Genomic DNA, 24,265 nt, shown 5'->3' with positions numbered 1-24,265 from the left:
TTCCCCTCTTCTTGCCTGGGGGGGAGGGGCTTTCCCTGCTCTTTGTTCCGTTTCAGCAAACACAGCAACGAAACAGAGCGGGTGGGCAGTAAGACCCTGAGGCAGAGTGCAGGAAAGCAGAAACTTCCTCTTTTCAGGTTTCCCTTCTCCGTGAAGCACGGTTTGATTTTTGCCCGATTTTTCGGCTCCAGGGACCACACATTCGCTCCATAACACGCATAGACATTTCTCCTTCCTTTTTAGGAGAAAAAATCTGCGTGTTATAGAAAGAAAAATACGGTATGTGTGGGACTCCATATAACAGTTACTACAGCAGTGATATTTCCTGGGTATTCTACCTCTTTCTTTCATGTATGAGTGATAGAATCCTAAAGATGCCACAATGACACCAGATGTCAGACTTGAAGTTGAAAGCAACAACATAATGACTACTGAAGTAAAATGACAAAATGGAGACAGGTTTTTTTTAATAGAGGTTTTTTTAATGGCTCTTTCAACAGATTTTAGACTCTCATTTTCTACAACAATTCAGTGTAAAACGCCCGGAGACCATTTACAAGTGTTTGAGAACTTGGAGTTGTTTTGCTGTTTTTTTAAAAAAAAATCCAGCTTGTGGACATTGAAGAAATTGACCAGACAGAACCTTTTCAACCTAAAGACTGGAGAAACAGCCTCCCACAGAAACCCTTTGCCAAAAACAACGGTCAAGACATGCCCCAATCCAAAGTGAATATTTACAATCCTCTTGGCAAGCGAAGGCATTAGTTGACTGGGCACATGGCTGCCATGTTCACACAAAACTAGGTCAGAACATAACAAGAAGGTGCAACTACCAGGAGGGCCAATTTGAATCTCTGGACTATAGCAGCATGGATCACAGCAATAGTGGAAATGGTTTCTCTTCCAAACTGAAGAGCTAGAATTTTGGAGGTGGCATCCAGACACTGTGTAAACAATGGAACTCACTACCACAAAATGTTATGATGGCCACTAACTTGGGGGCCCTTCTTATTGTGAATTTGTGAGTATTTGTGCTCATGGTGCTCTCAACCAGGTAGAGGGAGCTCTGGTACAGCTTTAAAAGGGGATCAAACAGATCTAAGAATATTAACAGCTACCAGTACTGTAGGAAGGATGCTTCAGAATACCAGTGCCTGGGAACACGAGTAGGGGAGAGTTGTTGTGCCCATGTCCTGCTTGCAGACTTCCCACAGGCAGAATGTTAGGCCTTTGGTCTGATCCAGCAGATCTTAGCTGGGAATCATAAAGAAACCATAAGCATGAGCTGCATCCTGCCCTTAACAGCACAAACAACCCAATTGTTTCCAGAATGTTAGATTAGGTGTCCTCTTTTTAAAGACAACAACTCTGTAACAGGAGCTGGAAAGGACTGAAGACACGTTCAATTTTTGTTAAGAGACACATACCAAACTTTGCATGTGTACGCCCTTCATACTTGATGGGGCATGTTTTTTCTCCTTGGACATGTGCCCCTAGTACAAAATGTAAAATATCAGCTATTTTGTGCTAGCACTGATGACATATTTTGGGAATGTGGCTTTCCAGGAAGAAATGGCTGCCTCCTACACCAGAATATGGACAAAGGATAATTTACAGAGTGGTGCAATGCATAACAAGACAACCCTTTATGCAGTGGGAGTGTGCAATAAATGCCTCCCCTATTGCACAGCACAAGGAGTGCCTGATATGGATGACTGTTAAATCTACCCTGCAGTGTAATGAATGTGGCGTGTTATTTTGATCAGGGCTTCTTATGAGCTGAAGCCAGGAAATCAGGAAAAGAAGAGAAATTAAGAACTTGGAGGGGAGGGAATTGCCTGCTATTCAAAGCTGTCAAAGGAGTGATGGGAAATATGGAATAGTACCACTACAGGCTAATTTCAGAGAGAAACCGTATCCCTGGAATAACAGAAATGTGTAAGATCTGGAATAAGAAGAGGAAAATGGAGGGTTGCACACATGGACAAAAGGGAATGATAAATGTGTGTTTGTGTGTGTTCACTACCAATGAAACTGAAGGAGCACAATCACCAGCATCACAGAGCAGTAAATGTCGATGGTGGACCAAATAAGAAATGCAGAAAGAAGAGATACAAGAGCATTTGAATATGAACAAGGGGACTAGTATAAGTAAAAAAAATATCAGGGAGCAATGTGGGACTGGGGAAGCCAGGGTTAAAGCAGAAGGACAGTAGAAAAACACAGAAGGGAAACGGAGATACATGACTGAAGAAGTACAGAACTTGTGTGCATGGAAGATGGTCAGAGAAAAAAGCAGGATAGAAGTGTTGAAAACAGTAAAGGGCCTGGGAGATGGGGTATTTTGAAGGATAAAGAGAGGAAAGATGGGAGGAACCACAAGAATGTGAGAAAGATAAATGACTCAAGGAGAGTTGAGATGCTTTGTGGAAAGTGACTGATAAATGAAATGAACAACAAGAAAGACTAAAAAGAAAGGCATTTGAGGAAGGGTTGGGAATGTACTCAGGGAGGGAGCAGATGGAAGATAAGGGCAAGGGGGAAAGACAATCAGGACTGCCAGGGCCTCTGGATTGAAATTAAATTGAGGAGCATGAAAGCATGTGATGGGCAGAGGGAAATTGGGATGAGAACAAGGAGACAGGGAAGCACAAAGTGAATGTCTGGTGAACGCTGTGAAAGAAAGAGGCATAAAAGCCATGCACTGTATGCAATGCAGAAGTTGAAGTCAAAACAATGAGAAGAAATGATCACGTGTAAGGAGGGAGTAATGGAATTGTTGAAGGAGATGAGGAAGCACAACGTGCTCTCTGAAAATGTGGAGTAAGCAAGCAAGCAAGCAAGCAAGCGTCAAAGGTGAAAATGTCAACAGGCCAAAATACATTTCCCGATGAGCAATTATGGTGGCTTAGTAGGATCTGAAAAGGACAAAAACAAGGAGAGCAGAAGATTAAGTAGTTGTCAGACTCTGGAATACAACTGGGAGTAGTGACGCTTGAAGAATTTGGTGGTTCTGAAATCAAAAGACAACTCGGCTTATCTGCACCAATATGCAGATTGGAATGTGGTCTGCTTTGGACTCTACACCTTTACCAAATTCCACAAGTTGCTCTTCTGCCTGGCTTTGCACATTATTTTTAACTGATAATGGGCACTTGGAGTAGCTAGAAATCATGGCTCTGGCTGTACATGTTGGAAATGGAGCAGCAAATGTCCCTGGGAGAACGGGGATGTGATGATGTGCCATCCTTTCCAGGGAGACTGTTAAGAAGGAAAAAGCATGACTGCACTCATGGACCCATTGTGCAAAAAAATGGCTACCCCTATGGCAGTTGCCATGTTTTTCCTCAAACCATCTCCCTGGGAGGGATAACTTCTTATTATGTACCATTGCTCCCAGGGACACTTGTAGCTCAGTTTTCAATGTGTATGGCATGAGTTGCTCTAGGTGGCTATGACCTGTTTAAAAAGAAGGAGCAAAATGAGCAAAAATCAGCCCTTGAGCTACTTCATAAGACAGATAGATGATAGATAGATAGATAGATAGATAGATAGATAGATAGATAGATAGATAGATAGATAGAATTGGTGCAGATTTTTGGAAGGGTTGGGGATGCACCATATTTCATCTGGAAACTGGATGGAGCAGATTTACAGGTGTATACATGAAAGAAACACAAACCAGTTAGGAATGATTCAACCTTCTAGAGAACAATGCTTTTAAAGCCAAGGACCATGATTTGTGGTCAAGCAATAATGAATGGAAGGCATATGAGGTGGAAGAAAATGCTAAATAAAAAGTTGCAAAGAGGAACAAAGCGCTGAAGAAAAGAGAAGCAGCAACAGAAAAAGAAAGATGAATGGTAAGACAATGGAGCAAGTGGTGATTAGCAGGAAGAAAAGGAAGAGGGGGTGGATTCAGGAAGATACAGAGGGAAGAACGTAATATATAACATATGAGGATTAAAATAATAAAATTGGAACATTGAAATATGCATGTGAAATAAAAATTAGACATATACATTGCTGGGGACTACAGAGCTCTGTTCACACTGCTGAATTTGCCCCTGCAGTTGTGTGCTAAAAATGCAGCAGCCACAATCAGAGAGTAAGTTTACATGTACAGGATCATGTGGTGAAATTTAGTGATTTGAATCAGCCCTGAGACAGCACAGTGGTGCTTATGGTGGAGATGAGGAGTGCCAATGGGACGTCATGCCAAGGAGCATAAAGCATTAGGGAAGTGGAAAAGTGGAAGAGGGCTACAGCAACCTTTGCTAACCTGGGGCCTTCCAGACGTTTTGGACCACAACGTCCTCCAGCCCCAGCCATGCTGGCTAGGGGGAAGATGGGAGTTGAAAACATCTAGAAGGCACCAGGTTGGCAAAGGCTGAGTGAGAGGAAGGCAAATAAAGACTAAATGATCAAACAAAAGAAGAGAAGCAACATCAAGAATGGAAGGGAATCTCCACTGCAAACAAGGAGGTGAAAACAAAGGAAGAGGCACCTGCCAAAGCAGGGAGGGCACAATTAAAGCAAAACATTGCACGAAAAGGCCAGCAGAAGAAATGAGGCCAAGACTCAGTGCTTGCTGATGCAACGAAAGCAAAAGGGGGAAAAAGTGTTTGAAAATCTGTGAAGGGATATTGCAAAATCCAAGGGAATGGGACCTGGTTGAAACATGATAACAGCACATTAAAAACGACGACACAAGAGTTTACCCACATGGCATTCCACTAGACAGACATCACTGTTTAAACAGGGGCACCAGTCACTTAGGCATTTAGCATAGGTAAGATTCAAACCCCGGCCATGGATCCCTGGCACACACCTGAAAGGGGCAGCAAAAGCAGTCATATCATGGCACTAGCAATATGCAGTGTTGTGTGTATCAGTTTGTCTTGAAAACATGCCAGAAACGTGTTTAAACTGGGTATGAATAGGAAAGTTAACAGGGTAAGAGGAGAAATGCCTCTCCTTAAAAGTCTAGTCTGAAAGCTAGGATAGACTCTTGTTTCCACTTGAGGCTCTAGGAATTCTTCCCTTACACGACAGACCCCCTTGCCTTTATTCTTTTTAGGGAATGGGAATGGGGATGGTTGTAACAGGAGTTTGGCCATAGCCTGACCACTTCTAAGGTGGCAACATGATAAAGTGTGAGCACCTGTTGTCACTTGACTCCCTTTTATTAGGCAAGAGGGGAGGATTTCCCTATAAAAGCCAGACAGCTGCAAGTGCTCCATGTTCTACCAGCAGGAGGCACAAAGCTTAGGGTATGGTCTGCTTGTGGTTAGCTATATTTAGGACCAGCATTCAACAGTAGTGCCATGATGAAATTCCAGGAGAAAAAACCCACCCAATGTCAGTAGGTCACCTAGATGCACACCCACCCGACTGATTAATAGTATTGTAATCTGGAAAAGTTCCTCTTCTTCTAGTTTTGTATGTGATTATTGTGCCCTTCAGTACACAGACTGGCCTTATTAGCACACCGTTCAGTGCTACGTACATGAGTGGCAGTGAGCTCCTCTCCTTGGCTGCAATTGCCTAAGGAGATTGAAAGCTTTCCTTTCCATTTTCAACAAACTGTGGTTGTTATCTCCGAACCTGGACAAACCATGCCTCGCGTTAATTATGATTTAGGGAAATAAGCCGTCTTCAAACCACAGTTACCTATCCTAGCTTGTTTTCCTACATCACAGTTAACACAAACCACAGTTCTCAGTTCAGACATAATGAGCAACATTGGTTAGCTGAAAATGAAAGCGAAAGTTTTCTGTCTCCTCCTGGCTGAACACAAGAGAGGAAGCAGGAGCCCTTGAACCTGAGACTCACTGCTGTTCATGGGCACAGTGCTGAACTATGGTTTAGTAGTAGCCACTTCCTGTGATCTCTGTTCGAATTGGTTTTGTTGTGCTTCAAAAATCCGGCAAACCCATTTTACTATAGCAGGATGGGAAAGGGGGCAGATAAGTGTGCGTAATACAGGCATCTATGGCCCTTTCAGACTTGGGAAATTTATTGTATGTACTCGGCCCCAGACTGTTGAAGCGGCAAAGTCCTCACACAATTAATTTATTGCCTCAGTCTCATATGGGAAGCTGCTTATGTGTAAAGAGTTGTAGTGGTGATGACTTAAGAACCCTTCAACACTAGCTTGCTTTCCTCTCTTTCTAAGGCGCCATTTATTTTACCCTTACTCGCAAGAGACCAGCTGGATCAGACAAACATCCCTCTAAACCGGTGCCGTTTCCCACAGTGGCTAGCCAGATAATTATGGGATGCCCATAAGCAGGGGGTGAAGGCAACAGCTCCCCCCTCCCATCAGCAACTGGTATTCAGTGACATAGTACATCTACACATGGGTGTTCCATTATGTCTAACGGTCACTGATATAAAGATCCCCATTCACAAATTCATTTAATTGCCTTTTGAATCTAAAGAGTGGCCATCAGCACACACTGGAACAGAGAATTCCATATATTAATTGTGTGTAGGGTGGAGAAGTTTTGTTTTCACCTGTGAGTTGGGCTGGGGGGGTTGCAGAGAGAGCAAAGAGGTGACAGAACAGATAAAAAGAGTTGGCAGAGTTATCTGTGGGAAGACTGCCCCAGTTTGGGAAGAAATGGTTGCAAACCAGCTTTCTAGCAGAAGCAGGAGAAAATGGCAAGCAGAGCTTTTTCAGACAGACCCCTGACCCCTCCCCCCCTACTGACAAAAGCCAGTGTCATGGGCAAATGAAAAATTATATGTAAAGTGCCCCCCAAAAAATCTTCAGGCGGTTGCAATTTTTTGCAGAGTTGCGGGAGAAGGAACTCAAACCTTTCACTGCAGATTGCTGCTCTGCTCAAAATGCCCCAAGTTGCTTCATCCTTATGGTGCTCCAGATACTCATTTATCCTTGTATATATACATCTGGAACTGCTCATGAGGAAAAGCAAGGAGGCAGTTCTGAGCAGGGAGACAACTGAAATGGAAAGGGTTAAGTATTTTTCGAATTTATTTGACACTCAGAATTGCAGCCTCCCGAGAATCCTTTCTATAAGAATTTTTTTTCCTTATATTTATATGCCACCTTTCACCCATCATGAGACACCGCTCCCAAGGTGGCATACATACATGGGGGTTTGGAGATGGTCACCATCCATGCACTGACCACATCCAGACCTACTTAGTTTCAGCAAGATTGTGGCCTCAACTGCCTTCAGACCATACACAAGTGCTGTGTTGCACACAACTCAGTTCAAAGTAATTGCGCATGCACAGAGCTAGGATCCCTGCAGGAAGCATGAGAGCAAGGGGTGATGGACAGAGATTTCAGCATGAATTGAACTGGCAATAACTAATAATCCACCTGTACATTAAGTGCTGCAGGGTTTTACATGGGCTGAGAGCACACATGGGATGCATGGGAATGGAGGAAGACCAAGACCCTCAGCTATGCACAGATTTTCTTGGAGACAGGGGGGAACTAGAAAACAGGACAGGACCAACTTAACCAGTTGTGAGCACAGGAAACTTAGTAGTTGAATTAGCTCCTGTAAAATTTGGATGGAGCCATTTTTACAACAGCCAGTCCCCCCAGGGATGCTGATCAGGGTGGCCCAGTTTCTGCTGAGATTCCTTCAAAGCTGTGGATCAGATTGCACCCTCTGTCCACATCTCAGGATGTGCTCAGTAACAAGCCTTCCACACCAACCTTGCCAAGGTAAAGCCCAACTGCTGTGGGAATGGAGACATGTTGCTGATTGGAGCGTTGCTGGCAAAAGGGATGCTGCAAGTTTTCTTTTGCCTGGGGGCAAGAGCTGCTACTTGCTAATGACAAAGTATCTCAGGATCCATAAACTCCAATACTCAAGAAATAGCACAGTTATTTACAGAGTAAGACAAACTTTTAAGAATATACAAATAATTAAAAGGCATTTTTGTCAAAATGGGGGATGGGAATCACAATCCAAAAAGTAGAAGATTCTTTTTAAAAAAGGATTTCCCAATGAAAATGCTAAAAACCATCTCAAAAGGAAGTATTTACACCAGGAGTTAGCAAGCATGTTTTAACCCCCACTCCCTGCCCACCCCGTTTTACAAACTCATGCAAGGAATAGAAAGGGGCTGCCCCAGAAAATCCTGCCCAGCCCTGAGCCGGACAGCTGCCAGTGTCTGCTTTGCATTTCTGCTCTATTGATGAGAATAGACCCAGCTTCTGCCCAGCTCTGCATGTGGAAGATAGCAAGAGCAAGGCAGACCATCTCCGTTCCCCTGGCACAGTAAGGCGCTTGGTGGCGACGGCACAGCCTAGTTGCTACAAGCTCTGCATTTGCTAGTGGTAACTGAAACACTCACACAGTTGGATGGAGACAGAGAACAAGGCCACAGATGTGATATTTGCATGGATCTTGCTGGCCTGCCAAAAGGAAGCAGCTCAGCCACCTAGGAAAAGGCTGCAGCAGTTCACAGGAATCAATGCTAAATCGGCTGTGCTGAATAAATAACCTTCTGAACCCACAGCCCTGAGAGTGAATAATGTGAGTCCCACATTATCGGGGGTGGGGGGCTATAATGTGCTTGTTGTAGCTCCTGCCCGACACCATTCCTTGTGTATTTTGCCCCATTGTCTTTCAGTAGCTGCACGCTATTTTGATTTTGACTTACAGTGCTTACCAATAGTCCTTATGTCACTTTAAATGTGCTTGCCCACAGAAGCAATAATGCCTTGGGATTCAGATTCCCTGCAATTTTGCCTGAAAGGGAATGTGGAGGGCCCTTGCACTTTTGCAAGTGAATGCCGTTCAAGTAATGCAGGAACTGGCTTCAAGAGAATCCTATACCTGGCAATGTGGTGCTGGCCCTTTTTTCCCTTTGCTCTGCCAAGGCAGTGTTAGCAGCCTGTCTGTTAAGCCAAGCAAGTATATCCAGGCAATTACCAGCATACAGGTTCTTAGGCTGGGAATGTCTGGCCGCATTCCGCAGAGTTGCTTCCAGCCTCCTCCAGGCCCCTGAAATAATTTTTCACCAGCTCCATATTAGATGTCAGGGCTGATTTTCTCCCCCGAGAATGAGCCAAGTATCCCCGTGAAACACAATCAGCAGATCCACAGACTGTCATACAAGGACAGTGCCCCCGGCTTTGCACCTGCAATCTCATAATCCAATAGGTATTTTTATTTTAGCTCATCTTCTGCCTGCCTCACCTAGCTCCCTGCTCCCAAATTTAGAGAATAGCAGTATTTAAAGAAACTCCTTCGGAGATCAAGGATTTAAAGATACGCTGGTTTCTCTGTCCCTTGGCCAGTGCTCAACATAGCCTGTTGCTGCATCAAAACAGGAAGCAGAGAGACGCTTTCAATGAGCCTTCGCTGGGATTTAGTTTAACCTCACCAGCTATACATTCTGAAGGTGCCCAAAGCACAGGAAAAAAGTATACTAAACTGATCAATTGGCTGCAGGGAATACCAAAGCCCTGATGTTGTTTTGCTTTTCCTGCTTTTAATGCAAACCAAACAGAGACATCTTGGAGAGCAACGCTATGGGGAGTGAAACTGTTATGTCTCCCTTCGGCTGCAATCCTATGTGCGCGTCTTTGAAAGCAAGCACAAAGAACTCAGGTAGATGAAGTTGCAGGTCCCCCTGAAGCATCTCTGTTGCTAAAAATAGGAACATGGGGTAGAATTCAATACAGCACAATGGAGGTCACTCCATCAGCACAAGCATTTACTGCCCGACAGAATGATCTCAGCTTTCCTCCCACTGTACACTGCACTGACCTTGCAGAGCAGATCTGGAGGAAGGCATGGGGGGGAGAAGAGCAGGGAGAAGCCCCAAAGTGCTAGTGAGAGTCCTTGCACTGGCTTCCGGTGGTGGAATGGGCTAGCTGAATCTGACCCATGGACCTTTAATAATAAACATAATGGACATGCACTTCAGAACAAGGAAGGCTGTAGGAGGATCAGGTGCCCGTCACTTGACGAGAAAGCAAGCAGTAGTTTTCTGTAGAGTAAGAGGCACTCAAGATATGATTCCCAGAGGAATCATTCATTCCTCAAATACCATTTTATGAATGGCTTCTTGGTCTCTTTCAGCTAATGTTTTTGTAAAGAAACAATAGAGCTTACAATTGAAGAAGATTCAGTGGAAGGACCAAGGCAGATGGACTATGATGTGTTAGTGATAAGTGAGCTGCAAATATTTGAGACCAATCAATCAGAAATATTCCTCGTTGGGGATGTGGAGAGATTGCAACAGCAAAACCTCTCAGTTCTAGCTCATATGAGAGCCACTCTAGTCCTTAAAGCAAGGATGTGCATGAAAGTATATGAGAAATGGGATGAGTGGTCTTAGTTAATTCCGAGGAGCAGAGGATATGGGGCTGAGCTGGATCTCCAGGTGCCAGGGTGAAGTCACCCTGTTCTGCCCAGAAATTGCCCCTCTCCATGCCTTGGAGAAGCAGAATAATAGTAGGCAAAAATAAGCAAATATAGTCAGCAGAATTTATTCACTGCAAAATTCAGCTTAGCTTGGTGCAGAATTTAGAAGGAAAGAAAATTAGCACAAAGTACACCAAGCCATGTCTATGGTCTCTTCAGTTGTAAACATGTCAAAAGTTTACAAAAAATAAAACAAACAATATTTTTCCTGTTTTGCAAGTTATTTTAAATAATATGATGTCACAGACATTTACATTGCTGCATTACTAATTAGCTACATAATGAATTGAACTTCTGAATTTTATCACACATATGACAAAAACCTAAAACTCAAATTAAAAATACAAATTAAAAATTATGACTTGCAAGGTATCAATTGAAAGTCAGCCAAAATGCATGCAGGTTTCAGAAGATTATTTTTTTTAAAAAAAGTTGCCTGCTTGCAAAGATTTGTGGGTTTAAGAAGCTTCATGTTCATTTCAGCTTTCCAAGCCTCTTTTTTAATCTCACTGATAGAGGCGGCTGTGATAATCTTCTCTGCAGACTATAAGGACGACCCGCTGTTTTATAATAATAACAAAAAAACTGACCCACTGAGCTTCTGATATGGATCAGTGAGGTTCTACTGCACCTCTAAAGAATATTCCTCCCGAATCCTCTCTGAAGGCAGATGTATATTTTTAAACAAAAAGCCACATAGTACACAGCCCTTCCATGTGACTATACCACTTCACGAGTGGGTGACGTGGCTAGTTTAAACAATTGCTCACATCATGTGTCCTGCCTGTGGAAAGCGGACATGTCAGAGGTAGAGTGTGTTCTAGCTGATTATTCTGCCTGACATTCAAGTTTTCTATCCGCTGGGAGATTTGAGTTGCTTTTTCTCTTTTACATGGACAACCACTCTAACTTCTGATCCCCCAGCTGCAGTCTCAAGTGGTACAGTTCCTGAAGAGCCAGCTCTCTTTGGAAGGGTACTTCCAAGGAAGCCAGGGCTTGCTCTCGCATACTGTCCTACCTTTCAGATCACATCCCTGCAGAAGTGTTGCAATACACACAAATCTGTGCTACTGAATCTGGAGGTGGGGAGAAGCAAAACCTGCCTGCTCCCCAAATCCCTCAGCAAAGCAGAAGAGTCCATGAAAAGAGAGATCCTTTGCTGGAGCCCTGAAAGTTGTTTGTATGAGCAGATAATGCACTACACCGGATGCTGAAGGATCCCCATTAATACCTTTTCTCTAGAAGAGGGTTGACTCACAGGAACTAGCAACCATCAAAATATTTAGTAGAGCACTGGCAGCAACCATTGGAGAGTGTGACATAGGAGAAGCTCTGCCCTGAGATATGCAGCTGGCACACAACCCCCAGCCTCCTGTGGAACTTGGAATGTTCTGCAGCACTGAAAAGATGGTACCTCTTCTACCCATTCACTGTCTCACCTGTGTTTTCATTCTATGGGCTCTGTGCTTGTTCACCTATGCACTCAAGCAATTTCCTCTCTGTTAAACTATTCTTAGAGGCAAATTGATCACAAAGGGTTTTGAGATTTCCAGTTGAAAAACAAGCAACAACAAATGACAGAAGCAACTCTCCTTAGGAATAACTACAGCTACCCATTGTGTGGGATATGGAGAAATGGAAACAGACTGGAATTGTAGACATGGAGGACTCAGCATAATCTTTCTGTGAACTCCTGGTGCTCAACTGCACCGCAGCAGCCAAGCACAGAGGCGGATACAAAGCAACAATTGTTCTGAGCCATGGAGATGGCATCAGAGGCCTGAAGAAGAAAAAGTCCAGGTCTACTGATGCTTTTCAGTAATCATGGGAAGTCTGATGCATGTGGACAGGAAGGCAACACAGACCATGCTTGCATGGCTGTTTCCCACAGGTCAGGTGCAGGAGAACTGGTAGTGCAAAACCGTACTCTTGTTTTATTAAGAGTGTCAGCACTCTGAATAGACCACAGTGCAGGCTGGGTGCATGGCCCAGTGCTGGTATTGTATGCTGGGCACACCTGGGGAAAACTACCCATGCAAATATGGTTGCAGAGCAAATCCAGGGCTTTCCCAATCTACTTGTACACAACGGCCTGGAGCACTTATGCTATGGTGGCATTTCCTGGTGGCAATTTTGCTAGCACCCTCCCCCCGCCCTCTTTCTCTGTACACCATATTGAATGCCTCGTTCTGGGGAAATCCTATAGTACAGCTGTTCTGAGAGGAGTTCTTAAGGCTTTGAAACCAGCTGTCTAGCGTTTCCTGAAGGACTGCTGTTTTCCTTCCCCACCAAGGCAGGGAGGGCCAAGCAGCTTTGTTGATACTGCGCTCCTTAATCCCTCACTGTGATGCCTTTTTCACAAAGAAGAGAGATGCATCTCCTCGAACTGGCGACACACACTCTCTCTCTCTCTCTCTCACACACACACCCAATGCCATGGAAACAGCACCGACTGCTTCACGAGACTCTGGCAACGTCCAGCTCTTGTAGGTCATGTTCCCACTGAGAGGGGGGAGGGACAGAAAGGTTTTCAGTGACCGAGAAACCACACCTCTAGCAAGACTCTCCCACTCTGTCCCCTGCCCACGTAGCACAGCCTCTGTGCTGCCGGTATCCCTGTTGAGCTGAGGTGAGACAGGAGATGCGTGGTGTCACCCTGGGTATCTAAGAGCAGAGCCCCTCATCTGCAGCTGGCTCAGAAGTAGCCAGTCCCAGAGGTGTCAGAGGGACTGGCAGTTCCAGCGCATAGGTTGCTCTTCCATCAGCACGGCAGCAAGCACAGCCCTCTCACTCACTCAGAGGCCCTGCTTTCTCTTCTACCCGGCTGCCGTCAGAAGGGTGCAGCTTGCACCTGGAAGGGGAGTGGCGGACAGCTGAGCGGGACGGCCGAGCAAAACAGGAAGTCAGCGACTGGGAGCTGCAATCACAGGCAACATCCTGCAAAGAGAGACAGAAGGAAAGGGGAGCGTGTGAAAAAGGATGGACAACTTGAGATCTGTCACAGCGTGGCGGTTAAAGGACATGAACCTTGTTCGGATCTTGCTCCAGCAAGAAACTCCCTACATGGCCTTGTTAAGGTATACCATTATGCTCTGACCCACCCCCTGCAACAAATCCGCAATATGGAGATGATAATGCAGTAGGACTTCACAGGGATGATATGAAGATAATGTATTTGAAGCACAACGAATAGCTGAAATGCATCATTCAAAGCCTAGCAACAGGTGAAGTGCTGTTTTTAACTAAATAGTTTAGGACCCGGTTATTGCCTTCTCCCGCACGTACCTGCTTAGAGTTCCCCCTCAGAATGAAGTGAGGCAGGTAATTACCAGGGAGAGGGTCTTTTTGGTAGTGGCACCCTAGTTATGGAACAGGGAGGTTTGCCTGGTGCCACTGGGATTTTTCTGGAGCAAGACATTTCTGATTACCTGTGCCTTGTGTAAGCTGAGCTGACACAGCCCAACCCTCTGGAACATGGCACACACAGGAAGAGGAGAGAGCAGGGAAGTTCCACTTGCCAAACCTGACCCCTTGTCTCTTTAAGTGCTTAGTGGTGGCCAAAGCAATATACGATGGTGGTTGTTGACATCCTTGCTTCTGGCCCTTGAAGTATGCAGTGGACAGGAGATAATGCTACAGTGGTACCTCGCAAGACGAATGCCTCGCAAGACGAAAAACGCGCAAGATGAAAGAGTTTTCCGTTTTTTGAGTCGTTCCGCAAGACGAATTTCCCTATGGGCTTGCTTCGCAAGACGAAACGTCTTGCGAGTTCTTGCGAGTTTGTTTCCTTTTTCTTAAAGCCGCTAAGCCGTTAATAGCCGCTAAGCTGCTAAGCCGTTAATAGCCGCTAAGCCGCTAATTCGCAAGACGAAGAGACTCGCGAAACGGATTAATTTCGTCTTGCGAGGCACCACTGTATGCTACATTTCAGCTCACAGAAGGGCTGAAGGCAGGGGCAGGTTAGTGGTGGAGAACCTTTTGGTTGGAACAACTGATGTAAATTATACTTTTGTACAGCAGGCTAGTTTCTATACACATGCACACCATCCTCTATCCAGGCAGCCAAAAGGGGTTATCAGAGTTCAGATATATTTTAACCATGCATAAGCACTTGGGGTGTGAAGAAGGGTCAGCAAGGGGTATATTCTGGTTCTGAGAGCCAGGTAGAGAGATTTGGTCCCCAGGCCTGAAGTCTCCCACCCCTGTCTTAAAGCAAGCAAGCACTACCTCATTGGCAATAATAGCAGAGATGATGTCTGGCTCCTTTAAGGCTCTGTCCTTGCCACCTTGGCCTGGGATGGACAGCTTTGGTTCCTCACTGCAGCTCTGCTTCAAGGGCTTTTTGTCAAGGACCTTGGGGGCGTTTTCCGACTGCTGGAGCACAACTGAGGAGGAATGCTCTGGCTTCTTGCTGCTGCTGCTGTTGTTGTCTCCTCCTACCAGGTCTTTTTTCTCTGGAGCCAAAGTGGGGCTCTGAGTTCTGCCACACACATTCCGGAAAAACTCCTGCACTATCCCGTACTTAGGAGTTTCTGGCTTGGCTTTGCTTTCCTGGCATCCTGGCTTCCAGATGGACTCTGTGCTCCCAGAATGCTCCACAACATTGAACAAGCTGGACAGGCCGTCGTTAATGTTGCTGAGAACAGGGCTGTCTCTAGTGGTGGTGGAACGAGCCCAGGCTGAGCCATTCTGTTTAGTCTGATGGAGGTTCCACAGGCTTCGGTCCTTGGAGTTGTCCAGCTTAGAAGATGATCTTCTTTGGAGTTTCGGAGAGCCATACTTGGGGGAGCAACAGGGCCGTTCGATCCTGGAGTGGACTTTGTCCAGAGAGGTCGAGATCTGCTTGCTGCGAACGGATATAAGGGAGGAGCTTCGTGGGGACCAGCTCTTGCTGCTGTGTATGCTGCCCCTGGGCATGTCTGTCTGCAGACCGATGCTGACAGACTGGGTAGTCTGGGTACCAACACTGGCCAATCCCACTGTCTGGCTGGAAGTGCTCTTAACCTTTCTCTCCAGGGAGCTGGAGCGGATAGCTTGCCGGACACAGTTGGTGATCTCCTTCATGTCATCGCTCATGTTGCCGGAGATCTCAAGGTCATGCAAGGAAGGCGGAAATCTGGGCACAGGGGCCACAGCTTTCTCGCTAACAGTACTGCTGTCAAGCAGCTCTCGGTGCTGCTTAGAGAAGTTGCACAGCCACCGGCTGTACATATTTTCGGAGCTGTCCGATTCTTCCTTGGGCTTGGCCATGGTGAACAGGAAGCCAGGCTCAACCATTATCTTCCCGTCTCTCTTGTGTACTAGGGGCGATTCCAACCTACGTACCACCGGTGGGCTATAATATATGCGGATCCCAGTCTTGTCGGGAGCAGTGTGGCTTCTCTGCACATGTTTCTGGGCCTGATCCTGCACAGAGAAGCTGCTTGTCTGGGTGAAGTTGCATGACGAGACATCCAGCTTCTCTGTGGTCAGGCTCTCTGGCATGGGCTGCTCACTATTCAGATAGGCACAGTTATTGGGGGCAAACCCTGCAGGGTCCTTCAAAGTGTCAGGCAACACCTGTGTAGCTGGAGAGCCCTTTTTGCTGCGGACGTTGTCTGCGATGACGGGACTGGTTTTGCCAGGAAGATAAGGAGAACAATCAAGCAAACTTTCAAATTCAGACATTGAGGAGACTGACTTGGTCCTGGATAGAAAAGAGAAGGGAGCAAGCACATTTATTAGGGAAGGTGTCTTATTTCTACCTCCAAGCTCTGTCCTTCCTAAGTAGAAGCTTTTTCCTGGTTGGGCTATATCTACTTTCCTGCTTCATGGTTCCTACAGATGATGGCCAATTCTCCTATTATTTTCCAAGTCATCTCTTAAGATGACCAGGAAAGCAAGAAAAATAGGATGGAAGGCATGCCTTCAATAATGTCAGAATGGACAGAAGACAGATGGATGTCTGCAGACCCGCCTTTCAAATTTTGTATTCCAAACTTCCATTTGGACATTCTGACATTAGAAAGGCTAATGTCTTCTGCCATTCCCCACTATCTCCATTATCCCATGAGTTATGAGTAGGGTAAATAATGTTGGGAAATGACCCCCAGATCCATAATTGATGCATGTGCAGAGAAGGCTGTGCATTGCCAAAACAGAAGTGAGAGTAACTGTGGTGAGTTCATTGTATTCACATTAATGCCACCTAATCCTGTCTCTCTCTCTCTCTCTCTCTCTCTCTCTCTCTCTCTCTCTCACACACACACACACACACACACACACACGGGGTGTGATTCTTTGCACAGAGCTTTAGTCCTAGGCTCTTATTGCCTCTGAAAGTCGTGACTCCACACAGAGAGAGCACTTCTCTTGCAGTAGAATTGCTGTGAAGCTCAACAGAAGGTCCCACTTCCCACTCCTGTATTGTCCCATACAGTGTGAAAAGGGAAACAACTCATTTTGCACTAAGAATCTCCTAAAAGAATATATGGGGTACTCTTTTGCTCAGGCTCACTAGGAATTATTGTCTGCATTTTACATATTTTTTTTCTAAATCAGGAATGTGGAACCTGTGGCTCTCCAAATATCGCTGGGCTACAGTGCCCTTCATCCCTGACCAGCGTTCAAAACTCCCATTGTTCTAGGCACATTTTGTGACAGGGAATTTCATATAGTTTGAGCAGTTTCTGAGCTCTGGGTGCAGAGCTCTGGTACTGCACTTGAGATTTCAAATTAAAACTGCAGAGTGGTAGGAAAGGAGGACCTTTCTCTGCCTCCCCACTTCCAGCCACTCTCTGAAGACTAGAGAAGGGACTCTCATAAGAATATCAGGGGGGCAGTCAGGGGAAGTATGGCGTTGGTGGTGGTTTTTTTTGCAGTCTTCAAATGAGGCCTAGATCATGTGAAAAATGAACATAAGGTTTTAGTTGCAGTTCATTCTTTTTCAGCTTTGTATTCTTGTTATAAAAAAGCACACCTAGACACTCCACTGTGGTGCCTATAACCTAGGTTTAAGGTGCTATTTAGCTCCTAGCTTTCATATCTCAGTTTCTAACACTGTCCCTGACCAGTAACCTTGCTGACTGGGGCTGATGGGCATTGGGAGCCTAACAACATCTGGGTGGCCACAAAATCCCTACCCCTGTCCTAAATAATCACCTACAGGGAACACAAGGAAGACAGGTGGGGGGAAATAATAGCATACAGTGATTAAAAGGCAATACCATTATCAAGGTAACATGTTTTGTGTTTTCAACAAGGGAGTAGAATAAAAGCATGATAAGAAATATGAGCATGCACACCATTTAGTTCTGTCCCTGAGAGATGCAATGAGGGTCAAATAGTTCCATGGTAATATGCATCTTGTGTATTTACACTTGCTGAAGGCAGAGGTATGGAAGCTGGTAAATTATACAGATAGACTCACATGCAAACAACCAAGCAGTCTATATTTTCTGCCCCAATGTGGCATCAGGTATTGCCAGCTACCAGTTATACACAGAGAAGGAAAACATATGTTACCGCACCCCATGGCCTCAGTGTGCTTTTCTCGCCAATTGTTAAGCTTGAGTATGGCTAGAGGAGCCAGCTGACTGTTTTCCAGATGGTGAAGAGTTGAAGGAAGAAGCAAAACTTAGAAGCTGCACACATCTCACCTTTTTAAGTTGCTTCCTTTCATGTCTGTTTCGGAAACAGTTTCTTTGTCGGTGATTTTCTCATTGAGAGTCTGAAAGGAACATTAGAGAGGCCTTTTATCATCAGTAGTGCCTTGCAACATCATGGCAGGCCTAGAGAAGCTTAGCTAAAGAGGGCAGAGGGGTCAGCTTCCCAGAGGAATGTAAGGCTTCACTTTGCACTTAAGCAACAAAAAAGGGTTCTGTGGGGATTTCCCCTAAATTTCAGAATTCAGTGCGATGTCAAGAGCTCAGTCAAAATGCTCATTGCTCTAGGTCATGGGTAGACAAACTAAGGCCCAGGGGCTGGATCCAGCCCAATTGCCTTCTTAATCTGACCTGTGGACGGTCCAGGAATCAGTGTGTTTTTACATGAGTAGAATGTGTCCTTTTATTTAAAATGCATCTCTGGGTTATTTGTGGGGCACAGGAATTCATTCATTATTATTTTTTTCAAAATATAGTCCAGCCCCCCACAAGGTCTGAGGGACAGTGGACCTGCTGGAAAAGTTTGTTGGCCCCTGCTCTAGGTGTTACAGTTTTCATAGAAATGCACTGCAAAGTTAGCTGAAATCGGAAGTGCTATTAAGAGATCAAAAATAGCAATCATGACCAAGGCTAGGATATTTTAATGCATGCAGGTAAATTCAACAAATGCAGCATTCCTCAGCACAAAGGCGCAGAGTTGGAAATAGCTGGCCCTGTTGAATTTCTGTCTGTCACGCAGCCCCTCTCAGGAAACACATTCCTAATATCCTCACCATAAGTAATAAGAGACATATAACCTATTAAGTGAATGCCTTGCTGGACCAGGAGAAGGTAAAGCTAACTCTGCATCCAAAGAAGAAGAGGAGTTTGGATTTGATATCCCGCTTTATCACTACCCGAAGGAGTCTCAAAGCGGCTAACATTTTCCTTGCCCTTCCTCCCCCACAACAAACACTCTGTGAGGTGAGTGGGGCTGAGAGACTTCAGAGAAGTGTGACTAGCCCAAGGTCACCCAGCAGCTGCATGTGGAGGAGCGGAGACGCGAACCCGGTTCACCAGATTACGAGTCTACCGCTCTTAACCACTACACCACACAGCCAACCATAGGCATCTGGAATGCTCACAAGTATCAAATGTGATCATTCCCTTATAATTTGTCCCCAGCATAATTCTACAGCTTCCATTCACCTTTCTGAGGAAAGGTTTTAGTTCATACCCAACACATGTCATCTCTGCCTGAATTTTACAGGTTAGGACAAAGCCGTTCCTGCCCAGCTTACCTCTTTCCAGCTACTGCCATGCTTCTCCATTTCAGAGTTTTTCAAAGCCCAGAGGTCAGCTCCCTTCTGCAGCTGAAAGACAAAGCAATTCTAGTGCTGGGCCTGCACATGAGCCAATTTGTCCTCTACGTGGCATTGCAGTGGACAATAACCTTTTTTTTGTTCAGTTTCTAATGAGTGCATTGCAAAGTTCAGCCCCTGCAGGGACATCCCACTGGCATCACAGTACTCGGGGGATATTGGGTGTTCCTTGCAGCACCCACATATTTCTGGCAGAGACATTGTTTCAAAAAATCAATCACTAATAGAGAAACTGGAGCTTGGGGGCAGATGTGTTGCTTAGGATCCATTTTGACAGAGGGTCAGGCTGGGGATCAGTCAATGAAACATTAACTGCTGGCAAAGGAATGTGTTTAGTGTGCCACTGGGGGACAGGCGGATCTATTCCACTGTTGCAGATCACACAAAATCTACAGGAGAGATGATAGAGGGTCTCAATTTTATTTAGGTGCCTCATTTGTAGCCTACTGATGTCCAAAACACACATGCATCTACAGTAACATAGCTGGTTCACAATTCATGAACCTTGATTTCTCTGCATGGTTTGGGATGGGATGTGTGGTGGTGGAGGGAAGGCAGGGCTTTTGTGTCTGTAACAGCTGTGAGGCAGGCAGAAATGCAACAGGTCAAGCCTCTTCTAGTCTGGAAATCATGGGGAAAGCTTAATATGTTGACACTCCGGCTGCCAGTCAGCTTATTAATTGTGTGTGGATCCAGATTTATATTTGGACCCTGTACCCCATCTGCAAAAAAGGACATAAAATTGCATATAATGGCAAGTGCAGTCAGATTATATACAAATTTATCTTCTTATATAAGGTTGTATCGAATGTTAGTCCTACTCAGCATCACCCAGTAGAATTTTGTTGGAACCTGGAACCAGAAAATCATGTTGGCAGCTCTGCACAAGAGGGGGGTTATGTGTGCCCCGCTAGCGTGTGTGCTACATGCAAGCACATGCATGTATTCATGGGAACAAGGAAGCCTAGGGGATAGGCATTTGTTGGCCAGCATCATTATCCTGATTCATATTATTATTATGCTTTTATCCTGCCCTTCCTCCATGATGCTCAGAAAGCATGCAGAGTTGTCCTTCTCCCAACCACCTTGAGAAATAGGCTAGTTGATAGTGATTGGCTGGAAGTCACCCAGGGAGTTCTGTGGCTGGGCAGGGATTTAAATCCAGGACTGGACTTGATCCCCAACACTCTGCATCTATACCCACACTTATGCTCATGCAGGAACATCCATTGCTGCCAGCCTATATTGATTCTGCTAAGGGTATGCACATTATATTCACACTTGCTGAAATACTCGCTGAGACTTTGAAGGGCGAGTTGCACCCACAAAATGTATTCCGTTCTCACCTGATTTATTTTGTTCTGCAGCTCCTTCACTTGCTGCTCTGCCTGCTGCCGTTCATCCTTGAATCGGTCCAGGAGCTCCAGTTTCTCCTGGTCCCAGTTCTTCTCGCTGATCTGCAGCTGCTTGGTCAGGTCCATGACGGCGCTGTACGACTCAGCCAGGAGGTGCTGGTGCTCCTCCCTCTCCCTCTTCAGAGCTGTCTTCCAGTCAGAGAGCGCTCGCTCTGTCAAGCCTTTCCCAGGCTTGGATTCCAGCTGTGCGGGACAAAGGGAGTGGCTGTGTCAAGGAACCCAATTAAATCAAAGGCTGCAGCTTCCTTGCCTTTGTCTAAGATTGGTTATGGGAGACTGTTTGGCTTGCTGTGCTGGAAAGGTGGACAGGTTCAATGGAATATATTCATGGTAGAATTACTGGTTAGGAATTGGAGAGAGATGGAGCACTTCATATCCTTTCTCCAAAGCAGCCAATATTTAACACTGTCAGAACAAGGTATGTCAAAGTAACTAAAAACTTGGTTATGTTCCCCTTTTTCCATTTGGCAAAAATCAGACTTGGGCCACATTCACACCATACATATAAAGCACTATGATGCCACTTTAAATACTCATGGCTTCCCACAAACAATTCTGGGAACTGTAGTTTGTTAGAGGTGCTGGGAGTTGTTAAGGGACCCCTATTCCCCTCACAGATCTACAGTTCTCAGTGTGCATAAGCAAGCAATCCCTCTTCACAGGAAACTCTGGGAACTGTATCTTTATTTTAGGGAAGTGTGGTGGGGATGAAACAGGCAGTGGAGGAAAAGAGATCAGGGCAGCAGGCAACCATGGTGCTGGCAAGTTGGGGCAATCCACGGCTACGTTTGATAGCACTGTGTAGTCAGAATCGGGAGACTGGCCAGCCCCATGATCTCCAGCTTCATCTTTGACAGCCTCCTGGACTGCACAGCTAGCTATCAATTACAGACAGAGACTGTGTAGCTGGCCAACCCCATGATCTGCAGTGACTGCACAAGTGAAGTGCAAGTCCCAATCTGACTCTGGGTAAGCCTGAAGGGGCACTGTGTTTGCCTTTAATTGGAATTGTTCTCATTCAAGCAGTGGTTCTTGCATTTCTGAGCACTGCTGCTTTAAATAATTACCTATTTCTAGCAGGACTTAATACTAATACGCATGAGTCTGGGACCCAATGAGAGAGTTATAAAGGTCAGCTTTTTAGATGTTGCACATCATTAGTCCGCTTGCAGGAGTATGATCTGGGCTTTAGCCCTTTTTATGGAAGGAGTTACTTTAAGGAGAAAAATACTCAGTTTTCTCAAGGATCAGCACATAGCTGATGCAGCAACCAGCTGTCTGGAAACAGGGAGATAATGGACAAGGTTCCATAACATGAAGGAATGACTCCCATAACAAATGGAGATCAAGGCCGGAGAACTGCTGGAGAAATAGTTTGTTCCCATAACATACTAACCGTAAACTGCCACAGACAGAAAACAAATTATGATATTCCCCTTTCGAATATGATAGATTAATTGCTATTGCTGATGCAGAAGAAATAGAGGATTGTGTATGGCAAGCTTAAAAAAAAGTTTAAGCATAACTTTACGAAAAATACAGAAGCTTTTCTACTAGGGATAACGGACACAGGTATAGCAAGAGAAGATCAGAAAATATTCCTCTATGCCACAGGAGCAGCAAGGATCCTAACTGCTAAAAACTAGAAAAAAGAAACTGTTCCATCAAAAAAGGAATGGCAAGATAAACTGTTAAGAGTATATTGAACTGGCCAAATTAACAGACAATTAGAGATCGCACTAGAAAAGAGTTTCAAAAAGCATGAGGAAAATGCAGAGAGTCCTTCACAAAACAGTGCCCTAAAATACATACCTGGACTTGTTTCGATTAATGTCTGCAGGAGAGTTTGTGGATATTTAAGTTATAATTAGAAAAATCTTAATAATTATTCATAAAGGAAACAGTTTATAAGAAGTAAATAAGGAGGCCAGATACAGGATAAAGGAAATCTTTTATTTGTCTGTATTGTTGTATGTTATGCTCACTGTATGTTATGTTAATGTTTAATGAGCGTGGATTTGTGTATTGGAGGGGTGGGGGGTTTGTGGTATGTTGTAAGTAAAATTCCAATAAAAATGAACCTCACCAGAGAAGAAATAGAGGACAGTGTTAAATCCTATTAGAGCTTCTTATTTGCTTGATGTTTTGGGAGACACTGCAAAAGCCGATAATACTTCCAGGACTCTAGATGTCTCTGGAAATACCTACCGTCTCTGGAGGACTCACCAGCTACAGTGCTAAATCCTACTGAAAGCCTCCATGAATTAGCTCCCTCATTTATCTGTATGTAACAGTGACCATGAGGATGATTACCACACTCCTTCAATTCCACTTAAAACATCGTGCAAAAGAGACTGCTGCTTCTGAAGTGTGGTGTGTTAATAATGGCAGTAAAACATTTCTATAGTGGTAAACATCTCCATAGGTAATATGCTTTTCAGAGGTGGAAAAAAGGAGGAAGAAACATGAAATCTGAAATTATTTACAGAACAGAATAGCTCACAGCAATCGTAGAATCTTTAGATGAAACATGCTATTCAAACATGCCGATATCAATTAGGACATGGCTAGTACAAGAGCGTTCCATTTGTGGATCTAAATATATTCAATAAAAGCCACGCTGGCCAACAAACTGCAAAAGCCACGCTGCCCAGCAAACTGCAATTTCTGAAAGGGGAAGCGTGAGCTATAGCAAGGAAGAGCCAGCATCAAGGGACTTCCAAAGCAGACGCAGAGACAAATGCCTTGGGAATGATTGGCTCAACAGTGCAATCAATTCCCTTCTGAGCAGGCCAGGCCCCCAAATCATGATGCTCAGCAAGTGAGCTCTTGTAATCAGCTTACAAACAGAATACCGGTGTTGTGGTCACCCAGGAGTCAGAGACTCTCCAACAGTCTTTCCTTGTATATGATGGACAGAAGGTGAGTCGGCAGCCTCTGCCAAAACTGCTTTCGGGTGTCCAGTAACAAGCTAACTGCATGCTGATGCCAAGGAAGTTGGTTACATAACTGCTATCTGGGAGATTAGCATTAAGGGCAATGAGAATCCTTGGGGTTAACACTTTGCATACTACCCATTGTTACAGCTGTGTGAGATCAGAGGCAAGCACGACGTACTAGGTGTGCAAGTTAAATGCATGTCCCAACAAAATAAAGGCCACAGCACTGCACTTCCAGAGAACAGCAAGCTCATTCTAGGAGCCCCCTTTCTCAGGCCTGCAGGCACTTGACAGCTCAGACAGCTGAATAGGAAATGATTATTCTAATCAGATAATAATTGGACATGTTTGCTGCATTTATGCATAGCAGCAGTTCAGTCAGATGCCATTCTGGGTGAGTAAACAGATAATGGGCATCTGGGGGAATCCATGGAAGATCTAATAATGGCATCTCCAGAGCAAAGTACCAGCAAGTGGGTTATT

The 24,265-nt window shown here is 45.0% G+C and overlaps 1 protein-coding gene across 4 annotated transcripts in view; it reads right to left on the bottom strand.

The window, feature by feature from the left end:
* Window positions 1–586: 586 nt before the first annotated feature.
* The window catches only part of MTCL2 (microtubule crosslinking factor 2), a 97,665-nt gene continuing 73,986 nt past the window's right edge, over window positions 587–24,265 (bottom strand). For 3 of the 4 annotated variants that reach the window (XM_082228623.1, XM_082228625.1, XM_082228624.1), the window contains exons 11-15: window positions 20,775–21,026; window positions 19,348–19,419; window positions 18,062–18,132; window positions 14,652–16,110; window positions 587–13,361 (exon numbers count right to left, since the gene is read on the bottom strand). In XM_082228623.1, the coding sequence (XP_082084749.1) occupies window positions 13,212–13,361; window positions 14,652–16,110; window positions 18,062–18,132; window positions 19,348–19,419; window positions 20,775–21,026 (2,004 nt within the window). In that variant the 3' untranslated portion in view covers window positions 587–13,211. The remainder of the gene's footprint in view (window positions 13,362–14,651; window positions 16,111–18,061; window positions 18,133–19,347; window positions 19,420–20,774; window positions 21,027–24,265) is intronic. The other variant, XM_082228626.1, reaches the window with a different exon arrangement.

The sequence above is a fragment of the Podarcis vaucheri genome (genome assembly GCF_965113315.1).
Source record: "Podarcis vaucheri genome assembly, chromosome: 6".
NCBI classification, from domain to species: domain Eukaryota; kingdom Metazoa; phylum Chordata; class Lepidosauria; order Squamata; family Lacertidae; genus Podarcis; species Podarcis vaucheri.
The sequence above is the reverse complement of the archived record's forward strand: the minus strand, read 5'-3'. Positions and strand labels throughout refer to the sequence as shown.